The sequence below is a fragment of the Jaculus jaculus genome, chromosome 16, assembly GCF_020740685.1.
Source record: "Jaculus jaculus isolate mJacJac1 chromosome 16, mJacJac1.mat.Y.cur, whole genome shotgun sequence".
NCBI classification, from domain to species: Eukaryota; Metazoa; Chordata; class Mammalia; order Rodentia; family Dipodidae; genus Jaculus; species Jaculus jaculus.
Window position 1 is genome coordinate 58,694,167 of NC_059117.1, and position 22,786 is coordinate 58,716,952.

At 43.0% G+C, this 22,786-nt stretch overlaps 1 protein-coding gene across 2 annotated transcripts in view; it reads left to right on the forward strand.

Moving 5' to 3' along the window:
* Dennd6a (DENN domain containing 6A) overlaps nt 1–22,786 on the forward strand; it is an 80,288-nt gene that overhangs the window by 44,148 nt on the left and 13,354 nt on the right. For both annotated transcript variants that reach the window (XM_045136021.1, XM_045136022.1), the window contains exons 12-15: nt 3,309–3,403; nt 13,197–13,262; nt 13,357–13,421; nt 20,121–20,210. In XM_045136021.1, coding sequence (XP_044991956.1) covers nt 3,309–3,403; nt 13,197–13,262; nt 13,357–13,421; nt 20,121–20,210 — 316 coding nt within the window. The remainder of the gene's footprint in view (nt 1–3,308; nt 3,404–13,196; nt 13,263–13,356; nt 13,422–20,120; nt 20,211–22,786) is intronic.

The following is a 22,786-nucleotide window of genomic DNA, read 5'->3' on the forward strand; positions in this document are numbered from 1 at the left end:
TCTTTTCTTTTTTTTTAATAAAACATTTTATATATTTATTTGAGAGAGAAAGAAGCAGAGCAAAAGAGAGAAAGAAAACGGGTGTGCCAGAGCCTCTGTCCCTGCAGACAAATTCTAGACTCATATGCCACCTTGTATATACCTGGCTTACGTGGGTCCTGGGGAATTGAACCTAGTCCTTAGACTTTTCAGGGCAGCATTTTAACTGCTAAGCCATCTCTCTAGCCCTTTATTTTTTTTAAGTTTATTTTATTAATTTATTTGTAAGCAGAGAGAGATAGTAGAAAGACAGACAAAAGGATGGGTACATCAGAGCAGGGTGTGGTAGCTCACCCCTTTAATCTCAGCGCTTAGGAAGCAGAGGTAGGAGGATCACCAAGAGAAGAGTTCAAGGCCACCCCGAGACTACAAAGAAAAAAAAAAAAGGCTGCATCACTGCAAACAAACTCTAGATGTATATGCTACTTTATGCATCTGGCTTTATATGGCTACTGTGGAATTGAACCACAGTTATTAGGCTTTGTAGGCAGGTGCCTTAGTGGCTGAGCCATCTCTCCAGCTCTTTCTTCAATTTTGATGCCTTTTTTTTTGTTTGTTTGTTTTGTTTTGTTTTTGAGGTAGTGTCTTACTCTAGCACAGGCTGACCTAGACTTCATTATGTAGTCTCAGGGTGGCCTTGAACTCATGACAATCCTCCTACCTGTGCCTCCCAAGTGCTGGGATTGAAGGTATGTGCCACCACGCCCAGCTGCCATCAATTTTTTAAAAATTTTTTGGCTTTTCAAGGTAGGGTTTCACTCTAGCTCAGGCTGACCTGGAATTTACTATGTAATCTAACTTATTTATTTATTTTGTTTGTTTGTTTTTCGAGGTAGAGTCTTACTCTAGCCCAGGCTGACCTGGAATTCACTATGTAGTCTCAGGGTGGTCTTGAACTCACTGTGATCCTTCTACCTCTGCCACCAGAGTGCTGGGATTAAAGGCATGCACCACCATGCTCAGCATTGTTGTTTTTTTGAGGTAAGGCCTGGCTGTAGCCCAGGCTGAGCTGGAATTCACTGTGTAGTCCCAGGCTGGCTTTAAACTCTCAGTGATTTTCTTATCTCTGCCTTCCAAGTGCTGGGATTAAAGGTGTGCGTCACCATGCCTGGCTCACCATCATTTTTTTCCCCTCCTATAATGTAGGTCTTGTGTAGGTAGAGTCAGCCACTGTGAGGTCATAAATATCACGGCCACTTTGTGTCTGGATGATAGCATTGTAAGCAGTCTCCCTTTGGCTTTTACATTCTTTCTTCAGTTTTTCCACAATGATACTTTCTCCATTCTTGATTTTTGAGTTGTGTCTTCAGGTTAACTGCCCAGTGTCTGTCATTACTTGTCTTCAGGTTAACTTCTCAATGTCCATCATTCTCTGCTGGACTAGTGAGCAGCCCACTTCTTAATGGTTTCCTCCTGCTTTTGCAACTTTAATGCCTTTTTGTTGGGTCTCATGTAGCTCCGACTGGCCTTGAATTCTCTATGTAGCCAAGGCTGATCTTGAAATCCAGCTTGTCCTGTCTCTACTTTCCAAGTGCAGGGCTTATAAGAAGGCACTATCACACTTGGCTTTCTGTTTTAAGCCATGGTCCTTAAAAAGGTATGGTCCACATTGGCCTTAAACTTTTCATCCTCCTGTCTCAGCTTCTAGTGTGCTGAGATTAAAGACATGTATTACTGTACCTGATTGCTTTAAAATACCTTAATCTGTGATCTCCCTATCTCCTGACTGTTTGATGGGATGGGTTAGTCTCCTACATAGACTTTTCTTTCTTCAAGCCCCTTAAATGTTAGTGTTCTCAAATCTTGTGCTTGGGGTTCTGATTTCAGATAGATAATTCTTTCTGTATGATCAGCAGTGTCCATGGCCTCTTTAAGAACTTGTGCTAGTCAGTCGTGGTAGTTCATGCCTGCAATTCCAGCACTTTGAACTGAAGTGAGTTTGTAGCCAGTCTGGGCTGTAGGGCAAGAACCTATACATATGAGTAAATAAATGAATCAGTACTGTGTCTGAGTCACTGAATAATATATTTTTTTGTCTTACCATTCTTCAGAGTCCAGACCTGTACATCCAGGATTTTTGTTATTTGTTGAGCATATTGTTGTTGTACATTTATTTTTTGTTTGTTTAGTTTGAGACAGTGTTTGTGTGCAACTCTGGCTGGCCTGGAGCGCAATTATGTACATCAGGCTGGCTTTAAACTCCATGAGTAATTGTGGATAACCTTGAAACCCTAGTCCTCCTGACTCTGCCTTTACACTGGGCTTATACCTGAAAGTCTGAGTGGCATCCTAAACCAAACATGTCCAAATGCAATTATTTTTTCCCTTTTTCTTCCCATAATCTTATGGTTCTACTTAATACTTTTTACTAAGTAGAAACTTTGTATGGACACATCATGTTGGTACCATCATTCCCCTCCTCCCTGCCCCCATTCCACTGAGGGCCTCCTCAGCGGGTTTGCTGGTGTTCACCATGGGGTTGTGGGTTATGAGTTGTGAGAGCAGCAGTCAGTCATGGGTGGGGGGAATCTTATGTTTGTTTTTCTATTTTCATAAGTGAAATTACTTTTTACTTGGTTATCAGAAACCCAGTTGTCTCCTTCTTAACATGTCCCATTCAAATTTGAACCAAATTCTGTCAATTCAACTTTTTGAGATGTCTCTCTGTCTTTGTGTTATTTTCTTTCTATACTTCCAGTCTTACATTGTGTCCACTGTTGCTTTTCCCTCAAACAGTCTCCAAATCCCTCACAGGATAGCTTCCAAATAACACCAGTGATGTTTGCATTCCTGTGGTCTGCCTCCATCTGATTCTGTAGTGGCTTTTCTCTGCCTATAGCTAGAGCATCAATGTCTTGGCATAAACTGGGTACTAACAGTCACTTTCATTTCTAATGATGCTTCCTTCCCACTTTGTGCTATAGGAATGCTGAAAAATGTCAGGTTTCCTGGGGTAGTTTTGTTTAACTGTGATCTCACCTTGTTGCTGAACTCATCCTATTCTCCGGCATCCCTCTCACCTCCCTCCTACTTATCTCTTATGTCTCTTCAGTGCCGTCTGGTGAGGTTGTCCTTTAGATCCCAGTGGACCTGAGTTTCTTGTGGTAGTGTGCACCGTTGTGGCCCTCGTTGATTCCCTTCTCATCTTCATAGGGCTAGGACTCAAGATGCACTTGTCATGGTGATCTGTGATAGTCAAGTAAAGATAATGTTGGTGTTGTGGCTGACCATTCACCCTTTCACCTTCTTTATTTTATGTTTTCATATAGGCCCTCGGTCATACTAGGAGTAACCAACCCTTTTTTTGCTAAAACTCTCCAGCACTGGCCTCACATTATTCGAATAGGAGACCTTAAACCTGCAGGTAAGGTATGCTCTCAGTGCTTGTGATGTGACGTGACTGAACAGAGTCCATTCTTTCCCTTGATTTTCACAACTGTAGCAACTCTCTTTGAGGAAACCTAAATCCAGGAACATGGAGAAGAATATAACTGTCCATAAAAATAAGTAGATTCCTTTTTTTTTTTTCTTTTTTGGTGGGGGGTCTCATTCTAGTTTAGGCTGACTTGGCACTCAGTGTGTTGGCCAGACTGGCCTCAAACTCATGGTGATCCTCCTACCTTAGCCTTCCTAGTGCTGGAATTAAAGGAGTGTACCACCACACCCAGTCTAATTTAATAGTTTAAAAATTTATTTATTTATTTGCAAGCATAGACAGAGAGAGAATGGGCATGCCAGGGCCTTCTGCCACTGCAAATGAACTTCAGATGCCTGCTCCATTTCGTGTATCTGGCTAAATGTGGGTCCTGGGAAATTGAACCCAGGTGACTTGGGTTTGCCAGGCAGGTGCTTTAACCGCTAAGCCATCTTTCAAGGCCCAGTTGGGTTCTTTTTCGTTCAGAAGTTCATGTCTTTGTACAATTTTTAAAATATATTTTATTACTTTTATTTATTTATTTGAGAGGGAGAAAGACACAGGGAGAGAGAGAATGGGCATGCCAGGGCCTCTAGACACTGCTAATGAATTCCAGATGTACGTGCCACCTTGTGCATCTGGCTTATGCTTATGTAGGTCATGGGGGCCAAACTGAGGTCCTTTGGCTTTGCAGGCTAGCGCCTTAACCATCAAGTCATTTCTCCAGGCCTCTTTGTACAATTTTTTAAAAATTATTGAGGTATGTTGCAGTCAGGTTTGCATTGCTGGTAGAAATCACCCAACCAAAAGCAGCTTGTGGGAAAAGAGGTTTATTTTGGCTTACAGGCTCGAGGGGAAGCTCCACACGGCAGGGGAAAATGATGGCATGAGCAGAGGGTGGATATCACCCCCTGGCCAACATAAGGTGGACAATAGCAACAGGAGTGTTGCCAAATACTGGCATGGGGAAATTTGCTATAACACCCATAAGCCTGCCCCCAACAATACACTCCCTCCAGGAGGTATTAATCCCCAAATCTCCATCAGCTGGAAACCTAGCATTCAGATCATTCAAGACTAAAACCACCACATTCTGCCCCTGGCCCCCATAAACTGGTAACCATACGTGATGTAAAATGCAATGCACTCATCCAACTATAAAAGTCCCCATAGTTTTTATCAGTTGCAATGATGTTCAAACATCTCTATAGTCCAAGATCTTTTAACTGAGTCATAACAACCAAAAAATCCCCCCCCCAAACCCCATAATGGCACAGAATAAACACACTGCAAAAGGTGGCATTGGACATAGCAAAGGAATATTCAATTAATACAAGATTTAAAACAATCAGGGCAAACATCAAACTGTAACTTCAAGTCCAACAAGTCTAGCCAGTCACAAATCTCCAAGTCCAATAATTCTAACCAGCAGTTCCAATGTCCCCCCACCCCCCCAAGCTAGGCTACTCACAGTCCTGGAAAACTTCATTGAGGCCAGCAGCTTTCCTTAGCAGCCATCCCATGGTCCCAGCATCTCCACTGGGTCTCCACTGCAATCCACAGTTCATCTCATGACTCCATGGGGTCTCTATGCAGTCAGCCAGCAAACCTGCTTCACACTGCCCATGACCATTTCTGAAACACAAGACTGTGTTGCAAACTCAATGACCCTCTCTTTTCTGCATTTCTTATACTCCACCATATCAGGTAGGATGCCAATTTGTTAATCCAGGGGAAATAAAGCAGTCTTTGAAGAACTGGACACTCCTTGAGCACTCAGTCCCCTCCAAAAGAGTCTACATTCTTCCTGTTGCCCCAGTGCAGGTCAGCTAGCCCAGTCTGTTATCTCTCAACTGCAGCCGAATGGGCAACCGTTCACCCAAATATTTTTCTTTCTGTGCCATATCCCTCTGCTCACTCCAGTTCATTTCTATGCAGAGCAACCCTGCACAGCTTCTCAGGACACAGGCATACAAGCAAGCACAGACTGCTAGCCCAGTCCAAGCAAAGCTCTTTCTCATCCTCATAAGCCAAACCTTACAGTCCATTGTTCTTACTGCATAGTAATAGTCTGACCAGAATAGTCCATCAAGCTGTACTTACAGCGCTGTAAGGTATCTCTTAGGCCAAGGTTTCAAATCCTTCCACATTGCTCTTGAAAATCAGCTCCAGGGGCTGGAGAGATGGCTTAGTGGTTAAGTGTTTGCCTGTAAAGCCTAAGGACCCCAATTTAAGGTTTGACTCCCTAGTACCCACATAAACCAGATGCACAAGGTGGCGGATGCATCTGGAGTTTGTTTTCAGTGGTTGGAGGCCCCATGCGCCTATTCTGTCTCTCTCTCTCTCTCATTCTCAAATGAATAAAAATAAACAACAAAAAAATTAAAAAAAAAAAAAAGAAAAGAAAATCAGCTCCAAAAGGCCAAAGCCACATTGTCAGGTGTCTAGCAGCAACCCCACTCCTTGGTACCACTTTACTGTTTCAATCAGGTTTGCATTACTGGTAGAAATCACCCAACCAAGAGCAGCTTGTGGGAAAAACAGGTTTATTTTGGTTTACAGGCTCAAGGGGAAGCTCCACGATGGTAGGGGAAAACAATGGCATGAGCAGAAGGTAGACATCACCCCCTGGCCAACATAAGGTGGACGATAGCAACAGGATAGTGTGCCAGATACTGGCATGGGGAAACTGGCTCTAACACCCATAAACCCACCCCCAACAATACACTTCCTCCAGGAGGCATTAATTCTCAAATCTCCATCAGCTGGGAACCTAGCATTCAGAACACCCAAGTCTATGGGGGCACCTGACTCAAACCACCACAAGGTAGGGTCTCACTCTAGCCTAGGCTGACCTGGAATTCACTATGTATTCTCAGGGTGGCCTCAAACTCACAGTAATCTTCCTACCTCTGCCTCTTAAGTGCTGGTATTAACGACATGTGCCACCATGCCCGGCCTTAAAAAAAACAAAAAACTTTCTTGACAATTTTTAAAAAGTTTATTTATTTAATTTATTTATTAATTAGAGACAGAGAGAGGGAGAGAGAGAGAGTGAGAATGGGAGTGCCAGGGCCTCTAGCCACTGCAAACAAACTACAGACGCATGTGCCACCATGTGCATCTGCCTTACATGGGACCTGGAAAATCAAACCAGGATCCTTAGGCTTTGCAGGCATGTGCCTTAACTGCTAAGCCATCTCTCCGGCCTTTGACAATTTTTATACATAATGTATTTTGGTAATAATCCCCTCTCATTACCTTCTTTTGTACCCCACTCCCCTTCCGCTAAATCCTTTTTTCTTTCTAATTAGTTCCTCTCCCACTTTGATATCTCTCCTGCCTCCACCTCCACCATCCATGATGGAATGTTAATATTGTGCAGGTCTGTGGTGCAGTTGTAATGATAGCTGCTGTGAAGCCATGAATGCAGAGCACAGCATGCAGAGACACTCTTCAGTATCCTTGGGCTCTTCATTTTTTTTTTTTTTTTTCTGGCCACTATTCTGCAGTGCTTCCTGAACCTTGGAGGGCATGGTAGATATATCTTATTTAGCACTGAGCATTCAGTAGTCACTCACTCTTAACCCTTTGACAAGTTCTGGGTTTACCCAGTGGTCACTCACAACTGCAAGAAGCTTCTCTGACAAAAGTTGAGAGTAGCACTAATCTGTGAACATAAACAGATATGTAGAGGGCAGTTTGATGGGCATAGCATAGCCATTTAGCTAAATAACAGTAGTAGCTTCCCTCCTTGGGCCTCTGACCTTCCCCACCATAGGCTTTTAATAGTTTTCAGTACCTTCCAAGAATTTCCTCTCATGGAGTGGGCCTCAAATCCAGTCAAGAGAGCAGTGGTTACCCCTGTAACAGCCATGCCACTATTGCACCAGTGGGTACATCCTTTCTGGCTGGTTGGTTGTGTAGCTTACAGATTCTACTGCTTGGTAAAACTGTTGATGACTTTTCCCCCCCAGTGGCCTGCATAGCACTTTCCAGCTCTATGAGGCTTCTAGCTTGATTTCTCAGTGTCATGCTATCAAAACATTTAGTGCCTTCAGCAACAGGGTCTTGCTAGTTCTGGTGGGCAACCAAGATCATTGGCAATAGCCTGTATTGGTTTGGGGGCCTCAAAGGCCTCCCTGACCAATAATTCACAGGGAAGAATTCTACCCTGGGTACTGGGATTTTCCTATGATAACTTATAGATTCTGGGAGCAATATTATCCACCCACAGAGAGTACTTCTTTCCACACTCTTTAAAAACAAACAAACAAACATATATTTATTTATTTGAGAGAGAGAGAATAAAAGAGAATGTGTACACCAGGGCCTCCAACTGCTGCAAACAAACTCCAGACTCATGCGCCACCTTGTGCATCTGGCTTATTAGGGTACTGGAGAATTGAACCAGGGTCCTTAGCTTTGCAGGTAGGCACCTTAACCACTGAGCCACCTCTGCAGCCCCCATACTCCTTCTTTTTTTAAGTTTTACTTATGAGAGAGAGAGAGGTGGGGAATGAGAGAATGGGTGTGCCAGGACCTCCAGCTACTACAAACTCCAGACACATGCACCACCTTGTGCATCTGGCTTACGTGGGTCCTGGGGAATTGAACGTGGGTCCTTTGGCTTTGTAGTCAAATGCCTTAACTGCTAAGTCATATACCTCTAGCCCCTCAAACTCTTTTTTTTTTTTTAAATAATATTTATTTTGTTTTCTTTTGAGGTAGGATCTCATACTAGCTCAGACTGAACTGGAATTCACTATGTAGTCTGTGGGTGGCCTCGAACTCATGGTGATCCTCCTACATCTGCCTCCCAAGTGCTGAGATTAAAGGTATGCACCACCACACCTGGCTTTTATAACTGCTTTTTTTTTTTTTTTTTTTGAGGTAGGATCTCATTCTAGCCTAATAATTGCTTTAAAAAAACTTTATTTTTATTTATCTATTTGAGAGACAGAAATAGGTGGGGGGGGGGAGAGAATGGGTATGCCAGGGCCTCCAGCCACTGCAAACAAACTCCAGACATATGCGCCCCCTTGTACATATGGCTTATGTGGGTCCTGGGGAATTGAATCGAGGTCCTCTGGCTTTGCAGGCAAATGCCTTATCTGCTAAGCTATCTCTCCAGCCCCCTAATAACTGCTTTTAAATTAAAGATTTATAATTACAAACTTTTTATTTATTTGAGTGTGTGTGTGTGTGTGCCAGAGAGAGAGAGAGAGAGAGAGAGAGAGAGAATGGGCACACCAGGGCCTCAGCCACTACAAACAAACTCCAGACACATGGTCCACCTCATGCATCTGGCTTACGTGGGTCCTGGGGAATTGAACTGAGGTCGTTTGCAGGCAAGCACCTTAACGCTAAGCCGTCTCTCCAGCCCCTATTAAATTTTTTGTTTCCTGGTATTTTTTTTTTTGTTTTGTTCCAGAGCCATCTGACATCCACCTTACTTTTCTTTGTAATATTCAGATGTATCTTCATGATTAGTTTGTGTGTGTGTGTGTGTGTGTGTGTGTGTGCGCGCGCGCGCATTTGCATGTGCATAATACAATACATATGGTGGTATGAGGTGTATGCACGTGTGTATGCTAATACTGCAGCCCTTGGGTTCATCCCCATAGGGCTGGGTTTATAGATGTATGGCCACATCCAGCTATTTATGTGGGTTTTGGTCTGAGGCCTTCTCAGGCCCTCATTCTTGCACAGGAAGCACACTTAACCAGTGGGCCATCTTTCCAGCCCACTAGTTTTCTTGCTTTTAGATTCTTTTTGTTTTTGTTTTTGTTTTGCAAGGTAGGGTCTCGCTCCAGCCCAGGCTGACCTGGAATTCACTGTGTAGTCTCAGGCTGGCCTTGAACTCATTGCGATCTTCCTACCTCTGTCTCCCAAGTGCTGGGAGTAAAGAAGTGTGCCACCATGCTCAATTCCACTAGTTTTCTTTATAGCTATATACAGTATAAGGACTTAGCACAACTAGGATGATAGGTCAACATACATCTGACACCTGATAAGGTCTTGTGAGTCAGAGATGAGTTGTATGAGTGAAGATTGCTGAACGGATTTGTTCTTGTCCTTTCTAATCTTACAAACCACATATCGATCACTACATATTTTCATCATGAATAAGAACTTACTGACCATGAACAGTTTATGAAACTTACTGCTAAATTATTCTCCCTGGTATTTAGTTAGTTTGTACAATAAGTTTCAGGAAATAATATGCTGTGGATAGAGGAGTTCCTGTTTTGTGTTTTAGAGTAAAAGAAACAGAAAATAAATCAATTTTCATTGTAGGGTTTTGTTTGTTTTATTTTTAGTTTTCTGAGACAATGTCTCATGGAATTCAGGCTGGCCTGTTACTCACTGTGTAGCTAAGGCTGGCCTGGAACTCCTGCTTCTCCTGCCTTCACCTCCCAAGAGCTGAGATTACAGACATGTGCCACCACCCCTAGTGAAAATTATTGTGGTTTTACAACTTGATATTTGGATTCTTGGCACAAAGAGCCAGATACTGGGAATATGGCTCAGCACGCAAAGCATTTGCCACACAAGTATGACTTCTTTAGTTTGGATCCCCAGAACTCAGTAAAGGTGGACACCTTGGTGCAAGAGTCTAATCCCAGCACACCTACAACTGGACGGGAGGAGGGGACATTTCTGGGCTAGCTAGCCTGGCTAATGCAGTGGTAAGTAATGTGAGACAGTGCCTCAAGGCAGAAGACAAGGACTAACATCCAGAGTCATCCTTTTACCTTCACATGTGCTGTGGTGCAGGTGTGCCTGTACTCACACCTGAACATGCGTGCATATCATACACACACACACCAAAAGTCAGATAACTGTCTTATTTTGTTCTCTATTAAATATGAATTCATTCTCTATTTCTTAAGGAAAGAATCCTCATTATGACAAGCTGTCCAGAACTCAGGAAGCAAAACCACAAGCTTTCTAAGAGGCATTCTAAGAATGTATATGGCCACCGGTAGCCTGAACTGATAAAGGAAGAGCTGTAGGCCAGGGAATCAACCAAAAACCTGCGTTTTCTGATTTGTCTTGTTTCTCTCCATTTGCCCCACTTAGTCTTTTACATACATACATACATACATACATACATACATACATACATACATACATATATATTATAAGCCGAGTGTGGTGGCACATGCCTTTCATCCCAGCACTTGGGAGGCAGAGGTGGTAGGATTGCCACGAGTTGGAGGCCACCCTGAGACTATATAGCGAATTCCAGGTCAACCTCATCTAGACTGAGACCCTACCTTAGACAAACATGTATTATATTTCATTTATTTGAGAGAAGTTTCTTAAAACAACTTTATTCTTATTTTATTTATTTGAGAGTGAGCGAGAGAGAGAAAGAGGCAGAGAGGGAGAGAGAATGGGCATGCCAGGGCCTTCAGCCACTGCAAATGAACTACAGACATGTGCTCTGGGGTCCTTTGGCTTTGTTGACAAATGCCTTAACTGCTAAGCAATCTCTCCAGCTCTGTCCCTCAGTTCTATCTCCTATGTGGGGCTCGAGTTTTTCCTGGTCTCTTCCTGTACCGCTGTGCCTAGCTTTGTGTTGTTCCCGCCCAGAAGCAGAACTCTGCAGTGTGCACATGTGGTCTGTTCTTACCTGTACTCACTCTTCTGTCTGTCTGGCTCACACCTGTGCTTGTGGCATATATGATCACTACATGAGACAGTGAGTGTGTTAAAATGCAGATCTGGGACTAGGTAGATGGCTAGTGGTTTAAGGCACTTGACTGCAAAGTCTGCCAGTCCAGGTTCAATTCCCCAGCCACCCATGAAAAGCTAGATGGGTATTCTTTTTTTTTCGAGGTAGGGTCTCACTCTAGCTCAGGCTGACCTGGAATTCACTGTGGAGTCTCAGGGTGGCCTCGAACTCATGGCAATCCTCCTACCTCTGCCTCTCAAGTGCTGGGATTAAAGGCGAGCGCCACCACGCCCGGCTGGATGAGTATTCTTTTGAATTAGCAAGAGACCCTAATGTCCAACATGCACATGTGCGTGTATGCACACACATGCAGGCACATGCAAATAAACAAAAACTTAAAAAAAAAAAAAAAGGCCTGGTTGCACATGCCTTCAATCCCAGTGCTTGTGAGGCAGAAGTAGGAGGATCACTGTAAATTTTTGGTTAGCCTGAGACAATATAGTCAATTGCAGGTCAGCTGGGATAGAGGGAGACCCTACCTTGAAAAAAAGAAAAAAAAGTTCATGACATTTGGCCTGGGAAAATGGCTCAGCAGTGAGCATTTGCTGGTAGAGCATGGTGGTCTCTCACCTGAAGATTGCTGAGTTCAACACCAGGAACCAATGTAAAATCCTGGGTGTTGGTAATGCAGTCAGCAACCCTAGTGCACATGGTGAAGACACGTGGACACTGGTGTATAGCACCTTTCCTGATTGACAACACCTCTGGGCTGAAGGAGAGACTCCATTCAGGGAAATATGTAAGTGTACAACAGAAAAGTGCACCTGAAATTCTCTGGCCTTTACATTCATGTTCTTGGGTATATGCCTCTGTATACACATGTACATACCACCCATCACATACACAACCCCATGCCACATACATACACCACACACATGCAAAAAAATGTTCATGATATTTAAAGTATGTAACTTGAACATTTATTCCTGCCTGAGATAAGGTGGTTTAGGTTGTAGCTTCCCTGGCAAGGCCAGTGCATGTAGGACACAAAGTGGTGGAAACCTGTCTTTAGAACTTTTGTCCAGCTGTGGCTCAACACTGTGGCTGTTCCACACACTTGCCACTTGATGGCAGTTTAAGTTTCTGAAATACAAATGAAGAATTTGGGCTGGGGAGATGGCTCAGTGGCTAAAGGCATTTACTTGTAAAGCCTGCTGGCCTGGGTTCAGTTCTCCACAAAGCCAAGTGTGCAAAATGGCACATGTGTCTGGAGTTTGTTTGCAGTAGCAAGAAGCCTTGCTGTCCTCATTCTCTCTCAAATACATAAACAAATAAATAACATTTTAAAAATATTTTGGGGGACTGAAGAGATGGCTTAGTGGTTAAGGCACTTGCCTGCAAAGCCAAAGGACCCAGGTTCAGTTCCCCAGTCCACGTAAGCCAGATGTACAAGGTGGTCATGTGTCTGGAATTTGCTTGCATGGCTGGAGTCCCTGGCATACTCATTCTCTCTCTCTCTCTGCCTTTCTCTCTGTCTCTCAAATAAATAAATATTTTAAAATATTAAAAAAAAAGATTTTGGGGGATATGAGCAAAAAGAAACTTTAGAACATTACATCTATCTGCACACTTAGAAATTTTTTTCTATCTAGGTTTTTTGTGTAGCTTGGGACTATAGAGTGGCTAGAGTGAGAAAAAACAACAACAAAAAAAGTAGCTGGACATGGTGACAAATGCCTTTAATCCCAGCATTCGGGAGGCAGAGGTAGTAGGATCGCCGTGAGTTCGAGGCCACTCTGAGACCACATAGTAAATTCCAGGTTAGCCTGAGCTAGAATGAGACTCTTATCTCGGAAAACCAAAAAGAGCCTTTGTTATAGCTTCCCTAACTAATAAGTAGTATATTATTAGTGTTATAAGGTCAGTTTTATGATGTATATGATTATAATAATTCTAAAACTATACGTATCTTTTTTTTACAATGGTGCTTGAATTTTATGTGTGCTAGGCAAGCACATTCCCAGCCCAGTTTATAGGAATGCTGGTTTTTATTTTCAGGTGAAATTCCCAAGCAAGTGAAAGTGAAAAAGCTGAAGAATCTGAAGACTCTGGATTCTAAACCTGGTACTGGACCCCTCATTATGAGTGCTCTTCTCTGGGGGGGGGGTGCTCTTCTCTGGGGGGTGTGCTTTGTGTTGATGTCCGCTTCACTTCGCAGGGGTTTACACTTCTTACAAGCCATATCTAAACAGAGATGATGACATCATCAGACAGCTACAGAAGGTAATCATGCTCATATTATTCGTTTAAATCTCTTTGCTTACATGGCAAATGTTTAGTTAGGCTCTTTGCATAATAATTTGAAATGGTTTCTCCTTTTTTTTTTTTTTTTTTTTTGAGGTAGGGTCTCACTCTGGCCCACGCTCACATGGAATTCACTATGTAGTCTCAGGGTGGCCTCAAACTCACAGCGATCATCCTACCTCTGCCTCCTGAGTACTGGGATTGAAGGTGTGCACCACCACACCTGGCTGGTTTCTTCTCCCTTTTTGCTGTTGCAGTACGTTGCAGTACGTTGCAGTACTGGGGATTGAATCTAGACTCTTGAGCCTGCCAGGCAAGTGCTCCACTATTGAACTATGTCCCCAGCCTACACTGTCACTATGTGTTGTTATTGTTATTATTATTATTATTATTTTGAGGTAGGATTTCACTCTAGCCCATGCAGATCTGGGACTCACTCTGTAGTCCCAGGCTGGACTGGAACTCACAACAATCCTACCTTTGCCTCCTGAGTGAGTGCTGGAGTTAAAGGCATGTGCCACCATGCCTAGCTCTATTTGGGAGGATATTTACATAACTTCCCTGCTCGGTGTGACAGATTGCTTGATAGAAATCAGTTTAAGGGAAGAAGGGTTTATTTCACCTGACAGTTCCAGATTGCAGTCCATCATGGTAGGAAAGTACTAAGTGCAGGAGCTTGAGCCATTGTGGTTATATTCAGTCCACGCTAAGGAAACAGAGAGCCACAAGTGTCATATTCAGCCTGTGATATCATTTTTTAAATTAATAGATTTTAGCAAGAGAGGGAGAGACACAGAATTGGTGAACCAGGGCCTCAGGCACTGCAGTTGAACTCCAGACACATGTGCCACCTAGTGGGAATATGTGACCTTGTGCTTGCCTCACCTTTGCATGTCTGGCTTACATGGGATCTGGAAAGTCAAACATGGGCCTTAGGCTTCACAGGCAAGCGCCTTAACTGCAAAGCAATCTCTTCAGCCCCTGTTCTCCTTTTTATACAGTCCTGGACTGTGTGGAATGGTGAGGCCTACAGTTAAGGTTGGTCTTGCCACCTTAAGTAACCTAAATCAAGATTATCCATAGGGCTGGAGAGATAGCTCAGTGGTTAATACACTTGCCTGCAAAGCCTGAGGACCCACGTTTGATTCTCTAGTACCCACATAAACTAGATGCAGTAAATATTGCATTGCTGGAGTTTGTTTACAGTGGCTAGAGGCCCTGGTGCACCCATTTTTTTCTCTCTGTCTATTTCTCTCAAAAAACTGAACAAATAAATAAAAGTTTGTTTTCTTTTTCTTTTTGGTTTTTCAGGGTAGGGTCTCACTCAAGCCTAGGGTGATCTAGAATTCATTCTGTAGTCTCAGGGTGGCCTTGAACTCATGATGATCCTCCTACCTCTGCCTCCCAAATGGTAGGATTAAAGGTGTGCACCACCATACCCAGCTGAATAAAACATTTTTAAATTTTCTTTTCTTTTTATTTATTTGACAGATAAAGAGGGAGAGAGAGAGAGAAAGAATGGGTGCACCAGGGCCTCCTGCACTGCAGATGAACTCCAGACATGTGTACCCCCTTGTGCAGCTGGCTAACATGGGTTCTGGGGAATCGAACCTGGGTCCTTTGGCTTTGCAGGCAAACACATTAGTTGCTAAGCCATCCCTCTAGCCCAAATAAAACATTTTTTCGCCGGGTGTGGTGTGGTGGATTACCCAGCACTCGGGAGGCAGAGGTAGGAGGATCACCATGAGTTCAAGGCCACCCTGAGACTACATAGTGAATTCCAGGTCAGCCTGAGCCAGAGTGAGACCCTACCTCGAAAAAAAATTTTTTTTTCAATAGATTACTCACAGACATGCCCAGAGGCTAACCTCATCTACATAATCCCTCCCAGATCTAGGTCCTACAATAAATGTAAACACTTGATCATCTATCCCTACCCTTTCATGGAATGATCTTGATATCAGTGCAAGTCATTCTTTAGAAATACCAAGTGTTTCTACTCTTTTTAAGTAACAGTTAATTTTTTAAAATTTAATTATCTTATATTTTTATTTATTAATTTTGGTTTTTCAAGGTAGGATCTCACTTTAGCCCAGGCTGGCCTGGAATTCACTCTGTAGTCCCAGGGTGGCCTCAAACTCATGGCAATCATCCTACCTTTGCCTCCCAAATGCTGGGATTAAAGGCTGTGCCACCAAGCCCAGGTTTCTTTCTTTCTTTATTTTACTTTTAGAGAGGACAAGAGGGAGATGGGGGGAGGTGTGCCAGAGCCTCATCCACTGAAATCAAACTCTAGACGTTTGTGCCACCTAGTCGGCATGTGTGACCTTGCACTTGCCTTGCCTTTGTGTATCTGGCTTATGTGGGATCTGGAGAGTCAAATATGGGTCCTTAGGCTTTGCAGGCAAGTGCCTTAACTGCTAAGCCATCTCTCCAGCCCTATATATACATTTTTTAAAAAATATCATTTAGCAAGGATGTAGATTTTTTGTCGTTGTTTGTTTTTATTTATTTATTTGAGAGTGACAGACAGAGAGAGAAAGAGAGAAAGAATGGGTACGCCAGGGCCTCCAGCCACTGCAAAGGAACTTCAGATGCATGTGCCCCCTTGTGCATCTGGCTAACGTGGGTCCTGGGGAATCAAGCCTTGAACTGGAATCCTTAGGCTTTACAGGGAAGCACTTAACCACTAAGCCATCTCTCCAGCCCTATATATACATTTTTAATAACAAGTTATACTCTGTCATCCCCTTCCTCCAGCTGCCATTACCTTGGGGGATCTCCTCAGTGGAGTTATGGGATTCATTGTGGGGTCAAGGCCTCAGTCAGTCCCAATGGGATAGTGGGGGGAGCATACCTTACGGTATTCCTACTCACTCTGGGGCTCTTATAATCTTTCCACTTCCTCTTCCACAATGTTCCTTGAGCCATGAAAGGCCTGTGGGCAGTCTGATTTAGTGTTCACTTCTTTGTAACTTCTGGATTTCTGCTTTGATGATACATATACACATACATATACATATACATATATATATATTTGCTATATATTTGAGAGAAAGAGAGGCAAATAGAGAGAATGGGAGCATCAGGGTCTCTATCCACTGCAAACAAACTCCAGATGCATGCTCCATCTTGTGCATCTGGCTTACATGGGTACTGGGGAATTGAACATGGCTCCTTTGGCTTTGTCAGCAAGCATCTTAACTGCTAAGTTATCTCTCCAGTCCTTTGATAGTGTTTGTTATTAAAATAATTTTGTTTATTTATTTTATTTGAAAGAAAGAGGTAGAGAGATAGAGAGAGAGAATGGGCATGCCAGGGCCTTCAGCCACTGCAAACTCCAGATGCATACATTTGGCTTACATGGGTCCTGGGGAATTGAACTGGGATCCTTTGGCTTCGCAGGCAAATGCCCTAACCACTAAGCAATCTCTCTAGCCCCCTTTGATAGGTTTTGATTGATCACTATATCTGTTACCATCATCCTGGAACTTGTTGTCAGGCTAGCAGTAAGAACAGTAATCATGTCACTATTTCCTCTGCAGTTTCTCCTGGATCCTAGCAGATGTGGTAACATGTCATGATGGGAGGTTGGCTGTCTTCTTATCAATGGATCTTGGTTTTCCTCCATTTTTTTTTTTTTTTTTTTTTTTGCCATCTGTATGATAAAGCAGATTCTCCAGACAAGAGTGAAAGTAGCATAGGTTAAAGAGGGTATGCAAAATTATTTATTTATTTATTTATTTGGTGGTGTACAAAGCTATTTTTCTTCTCCAGAGAGCAGTGGGGGCTTCTTTCTAAAGTCTGCATCTCCAGACCATGAGATTTTGACTTGAGTACCAGATAAGCGGGGCTCATGTTCAGAGAACACTTGGTTACCCACAGAGGCTGTGTGCCAACATTGCACAAGTATGTGCTTACTGACCTGCTGGTTAATTTCATAGTCTGCAGGGCTCTCTGCTCATTCATGCTGCTGGTCACTGTTGTCCTGCCAGTGGCTCCTTTAGGGCTCTGCAGCACTGTGAAGGCTAGACGGGAGGAAGCTAGTTTCTCTTTTGGTTCCAGCATGGTATTCTGATGTACAATTAGATTTTTATTTCACTAGTGTGCTGCACTCCTTACAGATGTGCACCAACATGCCCAGCTCAGTCTTACTTAAAAAAATACTTATTTTCAAGCAGAGAGGGGGGATAGGCATACCAGGGCCTCTTACTATTGCATACAAACTCCAGGTGCATTTGGTTATATGTGTACTTGGGAATTGAACCCAGGCCATTGGGCATTGCAAACAAGTGCCTTTAATCTCTGGGTCATCCCTCCAGTCCCTCAGTCTTATTTTTAAAACTCAAAACAATATTTTTTGTTTACTTATTTTTATTTATTTGAAAGTGACAGAGAGATAAAAAGAGGCAGATAGAGAGAGAGAGAAGGGGTGCGCCAGGGCCTCCAGCCACTGCAAATGAACTCCAGACACGTGCACCCCTTGTGCATCTGGCTAAACTGGGTCCTGGGGAATCGAGCCTCTAACTGGGGCCTTAGGCTTCATAGGCAAGCGCTTAACTGCTAAGCCATCTCTCCAGCCCACTCTTTTTTTTTTTTTTAATATTTTTTGTTCATTTATTTATTTATTTATTTGAGAGCGACAGACACAGAGAGAAAGACAGAGGAGAGAGAGAGAATGGGTGTGCCAGGGCTTCCAGCCACTGCAAATGAACTCCAGACGCGTGTGCCCCCTTGTGCATCTGGCTAACGTGGGACCTGGGGAACCGAGCCTCGAACCGGGGTCCATAGGCTTCACAGGCGAGCACTTAACCGCTAAGCCATGTCTCCAGCCCTCCAGCCCACTCTTATTTTAATTTTAGTTTTTTAATTTTTTTTGGTTTTTCGAGGTAGGGTCTCACTCTAGCCCAGGCTGACCTGGAATTTACTATGGAGTCTCAGGGTGGCCTCGAACTCATGGCAATCCTCCTACCTTTGCCTCCCGAGTGCTGGGATTAAAGGCCTGTGCCACCACGCCCGGCTTCTTATTTTTAAATCAGCTTTAGGGATAGGCGTAGTGAGTGGGTCTTGCCTGGATTTCCAGCCCTAGGGAGACTGAGACAGGGGGATATGGGATCAGGGCCAGCCTGGGCTAAATAATGAGCTCTTATCTCAAAAAAGTCCATAAATAAATAAAATAGATAAATGAATAAACCTGCTTAAAAGTCAAGAGTCGCGGGCGTGGTGGTGCAGGCCTTTAATCCCAACATTTGGGAGGGAGAGGTAGCAGGATTGCTCTGAGTTTGAGGCCATCCTGAGACTACATAGTAAATTCCAGGTCAGCCTGGACTACAGTGAGACCCTACCTCGAAAGACAAAACAAACAAAAAAGTCAAGAGTCTAAAGTAGTAGTAATCAAAGTCTTGAAGATTGGCCTGACAGTTGCAAACAAGTACCATTCCTTCTGGAAATGGAGGATCTACCATGAGGTACTTTAGCATCTAGGAGAAAGCATGTTTTAAGAAACAAACAGTACCAGTATAGCAAATATGAAATAAATCTTGTCTTCATTGTGAATTGATTTTTTTTTTTTTTCCTGAGGTCGGGTTCTAGCCCAAGCAGGAATTCACTGTGTAATCTCAGGGTAGCCTTGAATTCATGGAGAGCCTTCTACCTCAGCCTCCCAAGTGCTGGGATATAAACTGATTTTAAGTATGGGTTGAATAATGTTATCTAATCTACAGGCTCTGAGGCTTTGTGGGTTGTTTTTTTGTTTTGTTTTGTTTTGTTTTGTTTTTTGTATTTCAAGGTAGGGTCTCACTTAGCTCTGGAGGACCTGGAATTCACTATGTAGTCTCAGGGGAGTCTCGAACTCACTGTGATCCTCCTACCTCTACCTCCCAAGTTTTGGTTTTAAAGGTGTGCCCACCACATCTGGCTGAAATTTTTTAAAAAATATTTTATTTATTTGTTTATTGGAGAGAAGGTGAGAGAGAGAGAGAGATTGAGAGTATGGGCATGCCAGGGTCCCTACCACTGCAAATAAACTCCAAATGCATGCACCACCTTGTGCATCTGGCTTTGTGTGGGTACTGGGGAATTGAACCTAGGTCCTTTGGCTTTACCAGCAAGTGCCTTAACTGCTAAGCCATCTCTCCAGCCCTGAGGATTGTTTTTTAAGATTAATTTTTAACCTGATAGGTAAAAATGTACAAGTGATATGTATTCATGGAGTACTATGATGTTTTGTTATAGATGTACATTGTTTAATGTTTCATACAGGTTAAATGTGCATAGCTCTTCAAGCATTTCTCATTTCTTGGTGGCGAAAGTGTTTAAAACTCTGGGTTGTTGAGATATTTTGTATGAATTGTTCTCTGCTGTCCCCTCTTGTATAATACTATCACACGAGGACTTTTTGCTGCCATCTAAGTGTAATTCAGTATTCTTTGTTCAGTCTGTCCCCACACCCAGCCCCCACTGCCCACAGTTTCTGCCCAAATGACCTTTTACAGAATATGACAATTTAACTTCAAATTAAATTACTTAAATAAGAAGGTAGAGTTTGGGATTATTTTTGGTATTTGGGATTTTTTTTTGCATTAAGTTTAAATATATATTTATACAGTGTTTGGTCCCTATCCATTGTTTTCTATTCCTGACACTAATGTGTGGGTTCCCATTGTTTCTTCTTTTAAGGGTGTCCAACAGAAACGTCCTTCTGAGGCACAAAGTGTTATCCTCCGACGGTATTTTTTGGAGCTGACACAAAGCTTCATCATTCCATTAGTAAGTTAACAAATGCATCTTCACTTCACTATCTGTTGAAGGGTGTGTGATTGCTCTGTGTTTTTGAGGTGTCTGTTTCCAGCTTCTTTGAGACAGGGTCTCTTGTGCTGCAAACAAACTGCTAGACTGCAAACAAAGACAACTGGCCAGCAAGCTTTGGCTTTTTCTGGGTCTACCTCCCATTGTCATAGGTGAGTTGGGATCACAGATTCCTGTGTTGTTTTGCAACCAGCTTTATATGGATGCTCGGGAATTGAACCTGGTCCAACTGGCTTTGCAAACAAATACCTTTAACTACTGAGCCATCTTCCTGGCCCATGAATAATCATTTTATTTTCCAATATGCTTTCTGGTTTTTTGAGGTAGGACCCCATTCAAGACCAGGGTTGACCTGGAATTCATTATTTAGTCTCAGGCTGGCCTCGAACTCACAGTGATCCTCCTACTTGAGCCTCTCAACTGCTGTGATTAAGCACATGTGCCACATACTTAAGTATACTTTAATTTGTGCATTTTCCAGTTATTATGATTAGTGACTTAACACAGAGCTCTTTGTAGCAGATCTGGATTTTTTTGTTTTGTTTTGTTTTTGTTTTTCAAGGTAAGGTCTTCCTGTAGTCCAGGCTGACCTAGAATTCACTATGTAGTCTCTCAGGGTGGCCTTGAACTCATAGTGATCCACCTACCTCTGACTCCCTAGTGCTGGGATTAAAGGGATTCACCACCATGCCTGTTTAGATTCTAGTTCTAGAATTCACTACTGTCACTTTGGTGAGTCATTCACTCCCCTGACCCTTGGTTGCTCAGGTGCAAGTATCTTTCGTATATGTTGAGAATATTAAGTGAGATAATTAATAGAAATTAAAAATATTTTATTAATTTATTTAGGAGGCAGAGAGAGAGAGAGAATGGGCGTGCTAGGGCCTGTAGCCATTGCAAACGAACACCAGATGCATGTACCACCTTGTGCATCTGGCTTACGTGGGTACTGGGGAATCAAACCTGGGTCCTTGGGCTTCACAGGTAAACGCCTTAACTGCTAAGCCATCTCTCCAGCCCCAGAATTTTGTTTTTTGATTTGATCAATTTTTTTTCCTGGTTTCAGTCTTTAAAGTAGACATAGAATGCTTAGAATTAAACTGAACTGAATGCAGTGGTAAACAATATGTCTGGCTTCAAAACAAGATGGACTGACACCCAAAGTTATCCTCTGACATTGACACATTTACTGTGGCACATATGTGCCCATTCTCACACACATGAAAATACCCCCCACACCTAAAGAAGAAGGAATTTGGCCAGCACCGGGAGGCAGAGGTAGGAGGATCACTATGAGTTCAAGGCCAGCCTGAGACTACATAGTGAATTCCAGTTCAGCCTGGGTTAGAATGAGACCCTCACAACAAAATAAAACAAAAATATTTTAAAAATTAGAACAAAAAAAGCTATACCATCCAACTAGTTGGAAAGAGGCAAGATTCAGTGGAAGAAGTATGGAGAAAGGGGTTCAAAAGAAAGTACTACGGAACCAGGTGTGGTGGTGCATGTTTTTAATCCCAGCACTCGGGAGGCAGAAGTAGGAGGATTGCTGTGAGTTCAAGGTCACCCTGATACTACATAGTAAATTCCAGGCATGGCTAGAGAGAGATCCTACCCTGAAAAAAACAAAAAATGTACTAGGAGGAGATTAAGATCAAATACATGTACATGTATGAAAATTGTCAACATGCAACTTAAAAGATAAACCATCTAGATATTCTATATTCCCAGTGACCTATTCCCTCTAGCCATGCCCTACCTCCTAATAGCCCATTCCATATGAACATATAAGTGGTTTAACCCATTGGTGAAGTTAGCATCCATTTCTTCCAATCACCTCAATCACCATCACCACCTGGGGAAACAAGCCTTTCACTTATAGGTTATTATCCAGCCACAGTAAGCCCAGTGCTTTTTTTGAGGGGGGGGTTTCTGAAGTAGGGTCTCATGCTAGCTCAGGCTGAGAAATTCACTATGTAGTCTCAGGGTAGCCTTGAACTCATGGCTATCCTCCTACCTCTGCTTCCTGAGTGTTGGGATTAAAGGCGTGTGCTACCACGCCCGGCCAAGCCCAGTGCTTTTTTTTTTAAATCTTTTTTTTTTTTTTTAATTTTTATTTATTTATTTGAGAGTGACAGACACAGAGAGAAGGACAGATAGAGGGGGAGAGAGAGAATGGGCGCGCCAGGGCTTCCAGTCTCTGCAAACGAACTCCAGATGCGTGCGCCCCCTTGTGCATCTGGCTAACGTAGGACCTGGGGAACTGAGCCTCGAACCGGGGTCCTTAGGCTTCACAGGCAAGCGTTTAACCGCTAAGCCATCTCTCCAGCCCAAGCCCAGTGCTTTTAATGTCAGTGTTCTTCATTCTTTAGAAACATGAATGTTTCCACTGTATTAAAGTTATAGATAATTTTAAAATACTACTTTTACTGTGACCATTATATTATTTATACTTATGTTTGCTGTTGCAGTCAGGCTCACATTGCTGGCAGAAATCACCCAACCAAGAGCAGCTTGTGGGAAAAAGGGGTTTATTT